This window comes from Delphinapterus leucas, chromosome 7, assembly GCF_059928025.1.
Source record: "Delphinapterus leucas isolate spDelLeu-1000000601 "Yukka" chromosome 7, BTC_Dleu_Yukka2, whole genome shotgun sequence".
Lineage (NCBI taxonomy): Eukaryota > Metazoa > Chordata > Mammalia > Artiodactyla > Monodontidae > Delphinapterus > Delphinapterus leucas.
This window is the reverse complement of record NC_143135.1, coordinates 52,283,721-52,299,767: the sequence shown is the minus strand read 5'-3', so window position 1 is coordinate 52,299,767 and position 16,047 is coordinate 52,283,721. Positions and strand designations below refer to the sequence as shown.

The 16,047-nt window shown below is 44.0% G+C and overlaps 1 protein-coding gene across 1 annotated transcript in view; it reads left to right on the top strand.

Moving 5' to 3' along the window:
- Nucleotides 1–16,047, top strand: part of XRRA1 (X-ray radiation resistance associated 1) — a 95,863-nt gene that overhangs the window by 11,259 nt on the left and 68,557 nt on the right. Inside the window, exons 3-7 of the mRNA XM_089915308.1 lie at nt 2,591–2,772; nt 5,839–5,910; nt 7,097–7,169; nt 10,258–10,355; nt 15,587–15,720. Of these exons, the coding sequence (XP_089771434.1) occupies nt 2,591–2,772; nt 5,839–5,910; nt 7,097–7,169; nt 10,258–10,355; nt 15,587–15,720 (559 nt within the window). The remainder of the gene's footprint in view (nt 1–2,590; nt 2,773–5,838; nt 5,911–7,096; nt 7,170–10,257; nt 10,356–15,586; nt 15,721–16,047) is intronic.

The following is a 16,047-nucleotide window of genomic DNA, read 5'->3' as shown; positions in this document are numbered from 1 at the left end:
CCAGGTACGTGGGGAGTTTCTTGCCTTTTGGGAGGTCTGAGGTCTTCTGCCAGTGTTCAGCAGCTGTTCTGTAGGAGTTGTTCCATGTGTGGATGTATTTCTGGTGTATCTGGGGGGAGGAAGGTGAAGTCCGTTTTACTCTTCCGCTATCTTCCCCCGGAGGTGTATTTGCTTTTAAGGTCTTTCAAGTCAGTGGGTGAGACCCACACATTATCAAGGATAGTCTCCTTTACTTAAAGTCAACTGGTTGTGGATGTTAGCCACATCTACAATATATCTTCACAGCAACACCTAGATTAGTGTTTGATTGACTAACTGCTTACCATAGTCTAGCCAAGTTGACACAAAATTAATCATCACAGATGCTAGGATTAGTGGGTCAAAGTATGATGAGAAACAGGATATTTGTATAGTCTTGAGCTATCTTTATTAATTAGAAAGGGACTTCTTAGTAACTAAGAAAACCTAAGAGAAACTAAGCCGATACCACCTTGGCCGAGTGATCAAAATAAACATCACCAGTAATAAGACATATTGACATCATGTATGCCCTGACATTTTGTGCTGAGGAGGGCACAGCATCACTTCTTGCCAAACTGCAAGGCCTTAGTCTAATTATGGGAAAACATCAAACAAACTCAAATTGAGGGACATTTGATAAAGCAGTTGACTAGTACTCTTCAAAAGTGTCAAGATCACGCAAGAAAAATAGAGACTACAGAACTGTCACAGTTTGGGGGAAACTAAGCAGATGTGACAACTAAATGAAATGTGAGATCTTGGATTGGATCCTGGAACAGAAAGAGAACATTAGTGAGAAAACTGACAAAAATCAAAGACAGGCTGTAGATTCATTACTAATATCATGCCAGTGTTAATTTCTTGGTTTTAACCATTGTATTATGATTATGTAAGATGTTAACATTAGGGAACCTGGGTGAAAGCTGTACAGGAACTCTGTATTATTTTTACAGCTTTTCGGGAAGTCTGAAATTATCTCAAAATGAAAATTTACAGGGGACAAAACCTTCCATGAATACTCTTCCTACTAAAAGCCTACCCCATTAAAACCCAAACTTCTTATACTGGTTGAGATCTGACTCTGCTGACCTCTCCAGCCTCATCTCTTTTCCCTCAGGTCTATCTCCCCACACACTCCAGGCCTTCCTTCCTGGCTCTCTTGGCAGTTTTGGCACCAACTCAGGCTGGAGGCTCTAGGAGTTTGGGCTATTGGGATAGGACAAAGGTCCATGGCCCAGATGGGGACAGCCCTGGGAAATGAGTGCCTGGGCTGTCAGGCCCAGGATGGGAATAGGAACTGGCTCATGTCAGATATAGGATGGGAGCTGCATCCAAGATGCAGGATTAGCAGCAGTAGTCAGGTGAGTGAAGGTGAGCCCTTGAGGCAGGGGTAGCAGGCTATGCAGGCAGAGAGCCAGTGGTCAGGGGCACCAAGCTGATTCCCACAGCTCTGTGCTGTTCTTCTGTGCAGTCCCAATCTTTGGTTTTTCCACCTCCACCTAGTCAACTTTCAACATACAAGATCTAGCTCATGCCCAAGGCTGGTAGCTCCCCGCTCTGGGCTTCACAGCACCCTTTACGTTATTGAGCTCCTTCGAATCCTCCCTTGTATCCTTCTCCATAGCCCCAGCTCCTGGCGCAAAGTAGATGCTCAGAAAAGGTCTGAATGGATGATTGTGGGTGAGAGCTGTGGCTCAGGGTGAGTTCAGCAACACTCACAGTGTGGTAAGCTCTGTGCAGGCCTTGGGAATACTGAGGTGAGTGAATCAAAGTCTGTGCTCTCATGGAGCTTCCACTCTAGAGGGCAAGACAGACAATAAACAAGCGAACAAATACAATAATTACAGATTACAATGAATAAACTAGTGATGAAGGAGAGAACAGATTCCAGAATGTTGTCATGATTTTTGTTAGGTGGGCTTACTAGTAAACCTCATATTCTTCTTTTTACTTAACATACATTTTCTAGTTCGTTCTACAGTGAGCATGTATTATTGGGTCTTTAAAAAATGCCAGCTGTCCTCTCACTTTCTTATCCTGAGCTCCTAATGCAACTTTTGCTGTATAATGATAGAATCCAGGGTAAGTTCTGGGAAGATGTAGCCCACTGAGTTGGTGTCACACAACGGGCTTTACCTTTACCCAAGAGATGACAAATGGGGCAATAACTAGCTGGCTCAGGAAAAAATGATCAGCTCTGCTGAGGAGAGTCAGGGAGGCTTCACAGAATAGGAAATACTTTATCTACAATCTTGAAGGAACAGTTAGAGTTTGGAGGCAAAAATGTGGAGGAAGGAATTGGGCAAGTCATTCTACACTTTGAGTCTTAGCCTTTTTGTCTGTAAAATGGGGGCAGTAGCATGTCTTCACTGGGTTTGGGGTTGGGGGCCAATTAAATAAGACAAGTATATAGACGCTCCCCCTCCCCAGCTGCAGCACGGTATCTGGTGCATATTAGGTAATGAGGAGCTAATTTTTGTTTTAGTATTAAAGATAAACATTCTGTAAGTGCACAAGTTGTGGCTTTGGAGGAGTTTGCTCCTTGTCACTGTTCTGATCTTCTCAACAGGCCGAGGACACTGGTTAGTGGCTCGGAAATGTAGCCTCAAGAAGAAGCCCAGGGGTGTGGTTGAAGCACGAGCTGAAGGTCAGGAAAGCCAGAAGGTTTCTTTTGAGGTTGGAGGAAAGAAAGGGTCTCGACAGGAAAACCAAGTGGACATTCCGGGACACGTGCTGGACCAGGCTTTTCTGGTGAGAGTAAATGCATCCTGAAAGGCTGGCAGCACCAGCTGACGACTGTCTTGGTGGGGGGCAAGGACTTGCCCTGCTTCCCTCTGGTACAGTTACCCCCAATCCACCCCAAACTATTAGAGTGATCTTGGCAAATTGAGTATAGCCAGGATGATGAAGGGACCCAGAGCTTTCTTTATATGTAAAGCTTTCTTTACATCCACCTTATGAGATAGGTATTATCATCCCTATTATGTTGTTGCCATTGTGCAGATGAGAAAACTGAGGACCCAAGAAGTAATTTGCCTTGGCCAAGGTCCCTCAGCTAGTAATTAGGACTCTGGTTTACCCAGGATTAGAACTACTCAGAATTAGAACTCTGGTCTACCGATTGCAAAGGCTGTGCCTTTATATTTTATCAGGTAAAAAATCTTAATTGAGCCAGAGAGGCAAAGCAGTAGGTCAGGGGAAACAGTAAATTGAAAAATCGTATTCTAGCACCTAGTAGAGTATAAAGATTCCTGCTCTGCTCTGGGGAGATCTCTCTAGGAGCAGGGGGATTGGGGAGGCCCCACATACCACAACCTTTGTCCTTTGGGTTTAGTGTCTGGCTGAAAGCCAGGGATGCCGACTAGATATACCCAATGTCTGGGGCAGGCTTTACAAAGGGCACTGGGGTGGCTGTGTTAGAGACCAGCCAGGTAATTTCACATCTGCTCTCTGCAACGCTGCAGTGGCTTTGCAAAGAAAGACACATTTTGTAAACCAATGTTCATGTGCAGTCCAGTGCTCATAGCTCCCTAAGAAGAACTCCCTGGCAGCCTACTTTGTACCCAGGCTTTGCTTATGGTTCCCAAGAGATAGGTTTCTGCACAGATCAGATGCTGAAAGAGAGCTTCAAGGAGGCAGCTGGTTACATCTCCGCTCAAGGTGGATAGTATAAGCTTTTTGCAGAGTCCTGTGGAATTTCTTTGATTATTAGGTCCACTTCTCACTGGGAATGAGGAAGACTGAAGCAACAGTACTGAGGAGGGGCAGAAACACTTCCCATAGGACTCTTCTTTTCCCCTTTGTTTTCAACATGTACATCCCCCATTAATTGAGATAGCTTGTTACCCATGTTGCCACTTTGGATAGCAGAAGCATCAAGGATGTTTTTCAGAGTAATGGGGTACCTACCCGCCTATTGGATATGAACGTTTCACTGGCACTTCATATTGACCTTCTACACCAGTCCCCTTACTCCAAGTCCCCGAAACACCTCTTTTCTAGTGTTTAATACATGGTCTCAATGATGGTCTCAATACTATCTACCCAGTCACCAAGCAAGTAACTTGGGGTTATCCTTGGCACGTGCCTCTCCCTCACCACCCTCATCCCTGCCATTACCAATCCCTGGTACTTTCATTAGTTGTCAAATCTGTATTCTTCTCTTCATCTGCCCTGCCACCACCCTAATCTCGGCTACCATAATCTTTTATTGGACTAATTCAGTAACTTCCTAACTATTATAGTTTGAACCAACTAGCATGCTTTTGTTTCACATGAAAAGAAGCCAGAGGCATTGTTATTCTAGGGTAGGTTAATTCATTGGTTTAATGACTTCTTCCAAGTCCCAGGTTCCTCCATGTCTCTGCTTTTCTATCCTTGGCACATTAGCTTGTCCTCTTGGGCTGATTGCCTTCATGATCCTGAGATGGCTGCTGAACTCTGGTCATCACATTTAAAGGATAACGTCCAGAGGTAGAAAAGGGATTGTCACTGTCTTATATCGAGTTTTAAAGGTAAGAACTTCCCAGAACTGGCGTCCCACCCCCAGCAGCCAGCGTCTCCTTGGCCAAACCTGTATCACAAATCCCAACAGTCAATGGTTAGGGGAGCATGACCACCGTGACTGGATTAGACAAAGTCAAGACTTAGCCTGTGGAGCTGGAGTTGAAGGATATATCCACTCAGAGAAATGTGAATGATATTGGGGTTCTTTAACAAGGAAGAAGTAGAGAAGTGGCTCTAGAGAAGCCAGTTAACAATGTCTAGTACAGTGGTCTCTCACCACCCTTTCCTGTCTTCTCATCCTTTCTGCGTGTGTCAGACATAGCAATTTTTATAAAATTTCTATTAGCCCCCTGCCAAAAAACCTCTGACAGATTTCCATTGACTCTAGGATCAAATCCACGCTCCTTTACAGAGCCAACATGGACACAGATGATCTAATGACTGCCTCCCTAGCCTTACTTTGTTTTTCATCCTCTCAAAAGCACCTTGCTTTCACCTGCCTTGATAATTTTCATGACCCCTGCTACCCACTTTCATGGGACCAACTCCTACTTAGCACTTAGGTATCAGCTGAAATATTACTTCCTCAAGTGAGTATTTCCTCACTTCCACACTGAGGTTAGGACCTCCTGTTACTGTCTCCCATAGCATCTTGAATTTCTCCTTTAAAATATTATCACGTTTATAAATACTTGCTTGCTCCTTGGCTTCCATGCAGTTTTAAGCTTTCAGAAGGCATGGAATATTTCTGCTTCTTATACATTGTCTTTTAAATTCCTAGTTCCATGCCTAAACATGAAAGGTACCATAACTAAATGATTAACTGAAAAAAAGAATGGGGTTTGATTAAACAGAAACTCCAAAGCTGAGATTTTCTTCTGACTTTTTAATTGTGAAGAGCAACGTATGGTAGTCCTAAGAGCATAGTGTTTAGTGATTACAGATTTGGATTCAAATCATAGATCTATCACTTACTAGCTGTGGGACCTTAGGGAAGTCACTTTATCTCTTTTAGCCTTGCTTTTCTCATTTATGAAGAGACATAATCATACTTATGTCAAAGAGTTCAGTTAGGATTAGGAGAAAGTTTGTTCCTAAGAACCACGTAAAGTCAATGTTTCCATCCCCACCTTACAGATGGGAAACAGAGGTGGGAGAGCTGAGGTGGCAGCTTGATTCTGAGCAGCTCTGAAGCCCGTGCTCTTTCCACTGTGCCAGGCTGCCCTCCTCAACAGGGAGTCATTTGTTGTCTTGGCCAATTACATAAGCTTTGTTGGGGCCTTGACGCTGATTGTCTGCACTGTGTTCCAGCTGAAGCACCACTGTGTAAAGAATCCGTCCGACCTGTGCACCATTAACGTGAGCGGCCTGAAGTTCTCCAAGGTAAGGCCAGCCAGCAGAGGTGTGATTGGGGTGAGCCAGACCTGAGGTAGCTCCTGGCTGTTGGACCATTGTACTTCCAGAGTCCTTGGGGACTGGGAATCTGGTCATAGGGAGGGGGAGGGTCAGACAGGGACTCTCTGGGTGGGAACAACATTCACAGACACAGTCTTTTGTTATATATTTGGTGTTGCCATTATCCCATGTGAAGTGAGTTAAAGGAAATAAATAGCCTTATGGAAGTGGTTTGAATGTGCATAGAATTTTATTGGGGTGTGATTCATTGTATGACACTGAGTTCCCATCAGAAGAGCCTACAGGAGAAATTTCTCTCAGGTTTCAGTGCCAGGAGTGGTAGTGGTTCTCCCAAGATGCTGGTTTGTTCTCAACTCGCAGACTCTGTGACTTATGTAATGAGTCATGTTTCTTTGCACTGGCTAATAGGTAGCTTGGAGCTAGATTTGTGGCCTACCATTAGCCAGTGTATTGTTGTATACCACATATGGCATATATTTTCAGTTTGTAGGCTTTCCATGGCATATAAAGAGAGGTTGCTTATATAATGCCACATAGCAGTTAAAATGTATCAACATAAGTAAATCTAAAAAGATCTATGTGTCTCAACACAAGTAAATCTCAAACACACAGTGTTGAGTGAAGAAGGCAGTTTGCAGAATGATATCTACAGTATGATGGCATTTGATATAAAGTTTTATAACATGTAAATAACACTGTATTTATGGTTTATGGATACACATACATGTAATACAAGTATAAAACAGGTATGGGAGTGATAATCGCCAATTCAGGGTAGCTGTTATCTGTGGGAGAGAGGGAGAAGAGTATGATTGGGGATGGATACGTTGGGGGAGTGGTGGTGGTCAACTCTCTGTAGTGTTCTGTTTCTTTAAGGAGATTTGAAGCAAAGACAGCAAAATATTGGGATTCATTAAAGCTGGATAGTGGTTACTCGGGCCTTCAGAGTAACATTCACTATACTTTTCTGAACATTTGAATTATTTCATAATAGAAAAAAAAAGAAGCAGAAAAGACCTTACCGCCTTTAACAAGCATCTGCTCTTGTTCTTACCCCTTGAGGTCTTTGCTCCTTCTGCCAGCAGCTCTGGAGCTTCAGCAAGGCTTGCAGGCAGGGAACTAATCTTGTGTTCTTTGAAATGCCTTCTCACAGGCTAAGGAAAAGGACTTCAAGCATTTTAATTCTGTGATTTACATCAATGCCTCAGAAAACCTACTGCCTCTAGGTAAGTTTTCTTCCTGAAAACTACCTTCTGCCTCTTGGCTGTCACAGCCAGTCTTTCGTGTTAGAACTTGCCTGTCAGTCCACCTGTGACTGGCCACGCATCCCTTTTTTTGGAGTGCAGTAGGCTGGGTGAGGGAGAACACACAGACCTGATTCCAGTCCAGAGCTGGCACTGCCTACTCAGAACATTTCTCTGTGAGCTCCTGCTTCTCTAACTGTAAATGGAGATAATGCCCTTCCTTTTTTCCTCCCCAAGGTAGAATACCTTGTAGACTCAGATGAGATAAGTACAGTCAGCCCTCCATATCTGTGGATTCCACATCCACAGATTCAACCAAATATGGATGGAAAATATTTGAAAAAAAATTCTGGAAAGTTCCAAAAAGCAAAACTTGAGTTTGCCATGCACTGGCAACTACTTACGTAGCATATACATTGTATTTACAATTTACGGAGCATTTACATTATGTTAGGTATCATTGGTAACCTAGAGATGATTTAAAGTATACAGGAGGCTGGGCAAAGGTTATATGCAAACACTGCATCATTTTATACAGGGGACTTGAGCATCCATGATTTTGGTGTCCATAGTGGTGATGCAGGATGGTGGTGGAGGTGGGGGTTAGGGTGGGAGCGGTGGACCCAATCCCCTACAGATACCAAGGGACTGCATGTAAGAAATTGTTAAGTCCCTGAAAGCTCCTGTAGGACTGTAAAGCCTTCTTGTTTATTCAGCAGATCCACAGCGACCTCTGCTGGGTGTCAGGACTATATGACTGCTTGGCTTTTAGAAATCAGTGTGTCCAGTTCCTGTTCTGGTGAGCTCAGTTATAGCAGGGTATACGGTCAGTGCCATGATAGAGGGAATCAGAAAATCAACCAGGCCATCAACCGGGCCTAGAGTGTCAGAGGAAACTTCTGAGAAGAAGAGTATGTAGGCTGAGACCTAAAACATGAATAGGAGTGACTCAGGAATTACAAGGTGAGAAGGCATTTCAGGCCAACTGAGCAGTGATCAGGGGCCCTGAGGAAGCTTTGTATGTGTGCAGGGTATATAGGTAGGGGAGAATGGAGACTAGAAAGGTGGGCAAGGACTATATTATCAGGGGCCCTGGGTGACTTGGACTTAATCCTGCAGGCAAAAGAGAGCCTTGGAAGGCTTTGAAATAGAGAAGCTCAGTGGTGGCTGTGAGGAGCGTGGATTATAAGATGGAAGCCAGGAAACCTGGAAGATGGTTTCATTTTTCCAGGAGAGAGGAGATGAGGCCTCAACCAGGGCTGTGGCAGTAAGGGTGGAGGGGATTGAGAGAGACAGAGAGAGATTCAAGAGGAGGTAGAAATAACCAGACTTGGTAACTAATGGGCATGTAGAGAAAGGGAGGAACCAAGAGGATTTACTGAGACAGACAGACTACAGGAGAGGCAGGTTTAGGGAGAAATAAGATGAATTAGTTTTGAATGCATTGAGGTTGAGGGGTGTTTTTAAAGAAGCATGTGACGAAGTCCCTGCCCTTGAGGAAACAGCATGGTCTGTCAGGAGCATGGGCTTGAAAAACAGGCAACAGGCATATGAAAAGATGCTCATCCTCACTAGTAAATAAAATAGCATCCAAGTACTATTTTCTGCCTATCAAATATTGACAAAAATGAGAAGGACTAATGACTGCCAGCATTGGTAGGGAAATGGGTACTGTCATAATCAAGTGTAATGAATTGGTGCAATATCTTTGGAAGGTAGTTTGGCGATGTCTCTTAACATAGTCTAGTAGTTCCACTCCCAGGAATTTATTCTACAGAAACACACTTGTACAAGGATGTTCATTGGAAACATCCCGAAAGCACATCTTTCTATTAGGCTCTACAGAACATTCCAACTCACAAAACCACCATAGGCCACACTTGACACCAGGTTCACTTAGAAGGCTCTGAGTAATTCCACACAGTATGCCAGCAGCACAGCGTCAGCAGTTCCTCTTCAGTGGAATCCTCACTGCTGTTCATGTAGCCATCCATGAGCCATTCTCTGTGGCCCCTAGCTCAGGGCCAAAACAATGAAACTCTCATTGGGTGGATGCAGGAGCCACTCTGGCTTAGAAACCTTGTTCCTATGGGATCAGATAGCTGTTGTAACACTCCATAGACATGGCTCCCAGAGTTCCTGCAAAGGACATGTCCAGTTATAGGCATCACCACACACACAGACGCCCAAAGTTATAGTGCCCCCTTGAGATCGTTATAGTTCATTTATAGTTTCTCCTAGTCCAGATGTGGTTTACTAACCTGGGGTCATTTTTACCATAGCAATATTGCCTAATAACACAGTGACCATACCGTTTGTTTCATGTTACCAAGGGAAGAAGGCTAGAAAGTTAACCCAAGGTCCAGTTCTCAAGCAGAAGGGGAAGAGTGTTCTTAACCTTTTATCCATATAGTCTAGCGACTATCACTAGGGGGATGGTTAACTAAAATAGGGTATGTCTATACAACAGAACATAATTCAGACATTATGCAGATCTATATGTTTTGACTTGGAACAATCTTTAAGTCATATTGTAAAGGGAAAAAAGCAAGTCACAGTACAACGTGTATAGTATGATTCCCTTTTTGTAAAAAGAAGTTTGTGTGTGTGTGTGTGTGTCAGTATACACATGAGAAGAAGTCTGGGGTATTATACATGAAGCTTTGAATAGTTACCTCTAGGTGTTGAGATTAAAGGGAACTTTTATGATTCTATGTTTTTTAAAGCTTTTTGGTGGGAATGTTTCACTTTTATAACCAGAAATAATAAAGATCATTTTTTAAATGGGCTTTGGAATTAGGCTTAGATTCAGTCCTTGGCCCTTCCACTTACCAGCAATTCTATTTCTAGCAAATCACTTAGCCTAGCTAAGCCTTGGTTTCTTCAGCAGTGGAGTGGAAGTAGTAATCCCTATTTTTCAGGGGTTTTAGAGGTTTAGTATCCATGTATGTAAAGCACTTTACACAGTGTCTGGCCTAACGCAGTGGGAACCCAGTAAATGACCACTGTTAATATCTTTCTCTTACGTCCTTCACAAGCCACCGTTTCTCTCTTTCTCCTCCCCCTGTAGAGGCATTTCACACATTTCCAGTCTTAAAGGAACTGGAGCTCACATTTAATGGCATCAAAACAGTCTACGTGAAGTATGGAGACTTTAAGTCCTTGGAAGTAAGTTGGAGGTAGGGAGTTTTTGGTGCCCACCTGTATCCCTGTAAGGAATGGGTGTAAGGAGTCTACTGATTAAAACTGTTGAGAAGGGGCTCTCTGGGCCTTTATAGCCACCTTGCTTCAGGGTGTTCCTCTGGGGCGGGTGGTGGAGTTGGTGGTGGTAATAAGGGAGTGGGGCTGGTGGAGGTGGTGGCTAGTGGGTGAGAATATATTATACTTATGGCCACGGGGCGTGGTCTTGGAAAATAAATGCCAAAGGTCATGTCCAAAGGAGTCTGTGCAGAGGAGTGATTTTGAATAGAGTACTGTAGGAAGGAGAATTTGAGGGGAGATCTGGATCCAGTGGGGGTTGAGCCATGGAGGTTAAGTGCTAGGCACAGCAAATTGGACCCGCTGAACTAGAGGCATTATGGACTGATTCCAGAGACCCATCCTGGTATGAGTGAGCCAGATTGGTTCTAATGAGCTCAGATAAGGTTATGGGCCATAGGCCCAGGGATGAGTATGAAATAAAGTAGGGCTGCTATAAGTTCTATACCAGACTCTTGACATTTGTACATCCACAGCTGTTTTGTATTCACAAATACAAAAACTTTGTTTGCACTCTTGGCTTTCTCCTAAATTAAATTTCCCATCGTCACGCATTTTCTATACATGTTCTCATACTTCAAGTTAATCACCTCTTCAACATCCATGAAAACTTTAGGATCATTTTTCGCAAAGAAACAAAGCTTTTGTCACCACGCGGGAGTCTGCATACATGGAGAGTAGAGAACAGTAGAGCTGGCTTGAGGTGTGGGGTGGGCATCTGGCCAGGCTCACTCACTAAGTAATGGCCTCTTCCCCACATGTTGGCCTTCTAGAAGAGCTTCAGAGTCACACCTCAGCAAAATGTCTGCATGTCATGAGCCTTGGGGTTTACCCCAAAGAGCTGGTAACTTAAATTATTTAATCTACAAACATCAAGAGTTGGCCATTCTTCATAAAAACCTCATTTAACCTGGTCTGGCCAGAGAGAGACCTTACACAAAACTGAACTTTTAAGAGTTGATGCCCTTTACATGCCAAAGTTTTAAGAAGTTTTAACCGCTTGGGATGGTAATCTTCCTAAAGTGGATTATAAGTCCTTGCATTTTTAAAGCATGCTATACTGAATGTGATGGTACCTTTTCTCCATGGTTTCCAGCCATATTGAGGATAACAGTGCTTTACTATGATTTCTGACAGGAGTGGTCCTCATGCTTATCCAGGAAGCAAAGCTCTTGAAGGTCCAATAATACAGGGAGAGGGAGAGAGTAAATTTACAACAACTGATGCAATTTTGTGCTAGGTTAAAAACATTTTATACCAGAGTTTATTATAGACAGTGGGAAACTGGTTCCAGATGCTCTAGAGATACAGGGAGCCACTTCCCTCACCTACAGGCCTGGGAGCTTATTATAAGTTTCCATTAATTTTTTATTTTGCTTCTTATAAAAGTAGTTATTGAGCTTCTATATATCATGCATTGTGCCAGGCATCCTACCTTCCTCATCCTTACCATTTCAAACCCCTACTTCAAGTGCCAGTGGGCCACAGGGAGGGGACATGACTACAGGCTCTGACCCCACAGCTGACTTACTGGTTGATCATAATGGACTTTTGGGAGGCCCTACTTCATAGTTTGATAACAACTGATGAAGATTATTTATCCAGCAGACCAGCCCTACCCAAGGGAATTTATTTACATAAGAGAGCAGACCAAAGTCAAGATGCAGAACATAGATGAGAAGAGGAAATCTCCTGGCCAATCATTTGTTTTCATCTCTCTGTGGTTTGAAAGGGCTCTCTAAGAAAAAGGATAAACCTGTCAAATGTCCTGAATTTGCAGCTCATGGCAGTGAATACTTTGATGTGTAATAAAACTTGATGTGACTCAGCAGATGCAGCATCCAAGTTAGGAATCTTCTGTCCTTGTTTGCCAGAAAGGCTGTCACCCAGAGTAGAACTCTTCAGGAGTCAGTTTAGGAAAACAGCTTTGTCATGATTTGATTCTCTGCATACGGGCCTGAAAAAGAGTCAGCTGGAGCTCTACCCTGAAAGTCAGGAGACCTCGCTTCTAGTCTTGGTCTGCCACTACTTTGCCATACCTCCTCAGCCAAATAACTTACCTCTCTGGAACTGAAGTTTCCCCCTCTGTAAATTCTGGGCCAGCTGTGAAATTCTGCGACCTGCAGTTCTAAGACTATTCGTTTCTTTGAGCTGCCCTTACTTCCATAGAGAGCAGATTTGGACCCGACATGAAATAGCCAAAGCAGCCAGAGCAAGGGTCAGCAAACTTTTTTGGTAGGAGGCCGGACGGTGAATATTCTAGACCTTGCGGTCCATACAGTCATAACTAGTCATAACTGTCATAACTAGTCCACTCTGCTGTTGTAGAAGGAAAGCAGTTGTAGACAATATGTAAGCAAAGGGACAGGGCTGTGTTCCCATAAAACTTTATGATGCTGAAATTTGAATTTTACATAATTTTCATACAATGTTATTCTTTTTGTGCTTTTTTCCTAACCATTTAAAAATGTACAAAGCATTCTTAGCTCACAGGCCATACAAAACAGGCAGCAGGCTGGATTTGGCTTACAGGCCTTTGTTTGCCAATTTCTGAGCTAGAACACTGATGGAACAGCCCAGTATGGTTGGAATGGAGTGAGATACCATAGAGTGTGGCGATAGATGAGCCTGGCGAGGTAACGGAAGAGAAACTGTGGAGAGCCTTAGAGGGACTTTGAATCTTATCCTATGGATAACAGGGGTCCATTGAAGGATTTGGAACTGAGGAGTAATAGGGTCTGAACTGTATTTTAGAAAAACCACTGTGGCATGGCTGCTGTATAAAGCATGGATTGGAAGAAACAAGTATGAGAGATATTGAGGTAGAATCCATTGCTGACTGTCCACATATGTGTATGAAGGAGAGAATGATCCCCATCTTTATCTATGTTTATCCAAGCCAGCTTTCCAGGTCTTCATCCTTGAAGGCTTCTCTCTCTGCCCCTGCCAAGTGGGATCACCCATTTGTGTGAACTCTCAAAACTTGGAATTTACTGATGGCAGCATGAACTCGGCATTCCTTTGGTGCTGGGCATCTTTCATGGCCTGTGCAGTCCTATCAAGCCCTCTGTATACCATGGACTCTACTCATACCCAAACCATTTGCAGTTCTCAGAATAAGCAAGGCTGCCTCCTGGCTTCTATACATGCCACTTGCTGTGCTGTATGTCTTTTTGCCCTTAACAATTTGGTGAATACCGACTAGTCTCTGAGGACAGCTTAAGCATCACCTGCTCCGTGAAGCCCGTCTGGGCCCCCTGGTGGAGCTCAAACATCTATCCCAGCAGCATTGCTACTTAAACAGACACATATATGTATCTAGCTGCCCAACTAGGCTGTGAGCTCACACAGGGCAGGGACTGGTTCAAAGTAAGCCTTCAGTATAGGGGCCTTGAATGAAGGGATTGTGATGACCATGACAGCCAACATTAAGCATTTACGGTGCACTAGGCTTCATGCTAAAGGCTTTACCTACATAATTCCTCATAAAAATCCATTATTATTTCCACTTTATGGATAAGGAAACTTGGTTAAGTATTGATAATTTGCCCAAGATCACACAATTAGCCAGGACTTAAACCCAGGTCTACAGAGCCTGTCAATTAAGTACTAAAGTGGAGTACCAAACCCAGTCCTCCTCCAGCAATGACCTGCAGTCAGTTGTGTATGTGTGACTGACTGTATTTCACTGAAGTGGCGGACCAGAAACCTTGTCCCTGCACCAGTGGGATAAGATGCGGAAACTGGCCCCATTCAGTAGGCGTCTATGGGTGTGTGTTGGTGGAGGTATTACTGAGTACTGCTTGCCACACAGCAAGCCAATAAATTGAGAGATAAGGTGTTAGGGCAAGGAATAGTGACTTTATTTGGAAACGCAGCAGACCAAGAAGATGGTGGTCTAGTGTCCCAAAGAACCATCTTGCCTGAGTTAGAATTCAGGCTTCTTTTATACTAAAAGAGGAGGGAGTAAAGTCTAACATTTCCTGGTTCTGGTCAGCCTCCGGAAGGGATGTGTTAATTTCTTCCTTCCTGCAGTCATTCACAGGTGGGCCTGATCAGGATGTTTCCTGTGAGATAAAGGTATTTTAGCTTAATGCTCATTACTTGGGAGGTGGGGTTCCCAGAGATGGGCCATTACGTATGATTTAAGCTTATAGGCAACATTCCTTTAGTGATTAACTTGTGATAGAGTACAAAGGTTCTTCCCTATTACAGAGGGAGAGGGAAGGGAGCAGACTTGTACATAAGAGCTAAAGTGAGTGTCCAGAGAGGCTCTTCTAGAAGAGGGAGACCAGAGACTGGGGTGATATAATTTATCACAGTTGCCTTTGTCTTTGCAGAGAGAAACTGTTTCCTGACTGGTCTCCTAACTCAAGTCAACTATCTCATGAATCTAGATGGCTAGTTAGAAAGTGCTTTATGATGAGGTGTCAGTTTGGGTCATTGTCCTAATAAGCCAGTTCATTTCAGCTGGTTTTTTAATGTGCATCTACTATGTGCCAGGTACTATGCTAGATTATAAGGATACATCAATACAGTGACAAGGTGCTTCACCTCAGAGAGTTTATAGCCTAGTCCACCACTGTGTGCCAGCACCTGCTCAGCACATCCATGTACCAGTACCTTATTCCTCAGGCTTATGTCCAGTTATCACAGTTACCTGGCTGACTGTGAGCAGTAACCTCAGAACAGTCTAGATAAAGCACTCAAAGTCAGAGGAGGGAGAGATTCCATCTGGCTGGGGAATTAAGAAAGGTTTTATAAGGAGGCAGCTTTTGAACTGGCCTTTTAGGACTTGGATTCAGATACATGGAGAAAGGGCATTCCTGAGTGAAAAGCTCAAGCAAAGATCTCTACATGGGGTGTGGCAAGGAATGGGGAGCAGTCACTTTGGCCAGCACCATGGGGTAAACAAAGGCTTGCAGTATGGGGGCTGAGGCTGGCAAATAGGTTGGACATAGTAGAATGACTCTAGTAGACCTTGAAAGTTAATCCTGAGAGTCAGGAGGGTTTTAGCCTGTGGGCGATGGGCCCTCCTGGAAGGTTAAAAAAAAAAAAAAAATCCAGCTCCCACCTCATATATGAGCATCATTGTCACGAGTAGTGCTTCTGTTTCCCCATCTTATATCTTTGTGCCATAGTTCCTGGACCTGTCCTTCAACAGCCTCACTGCGGAGGCCATCTGTGATCTGGGGCTTCTGCCACACCTCCGTGTCCTGCTCCTCACAGGCAATGGGCTCACCTCCCTGCCACCCAATTTGGCTGTCGCAGAGCGGTAAGTTCTACAATCCCGGAGTCTGTCCCATGTGTTTCCCTCCTGAGCCTTTGTCTGGGTACATGTGTCCAAAGAAATAGTCCAAAGCAGCTCAAAAGGTCTGTAAGGACAGGCTGTGAGTGCTCAAAGCAGGTAGAATGCCACCTACTGAAGCTCCCAGAAAAGGCACTGGTGGGAACAGAGCCCCAGAGGTTCGGGAGGCCCCAGCTGGGTTTCCCACACTCCTCTGTGCTATTAGGAGAGACGCCGGTGTCTGGAGAGTCACTTTCCCTCCCTCTGATCGGTCACTGGTAAGTTGTGGCTATTGCTCTTGCCAGACTATTCCCC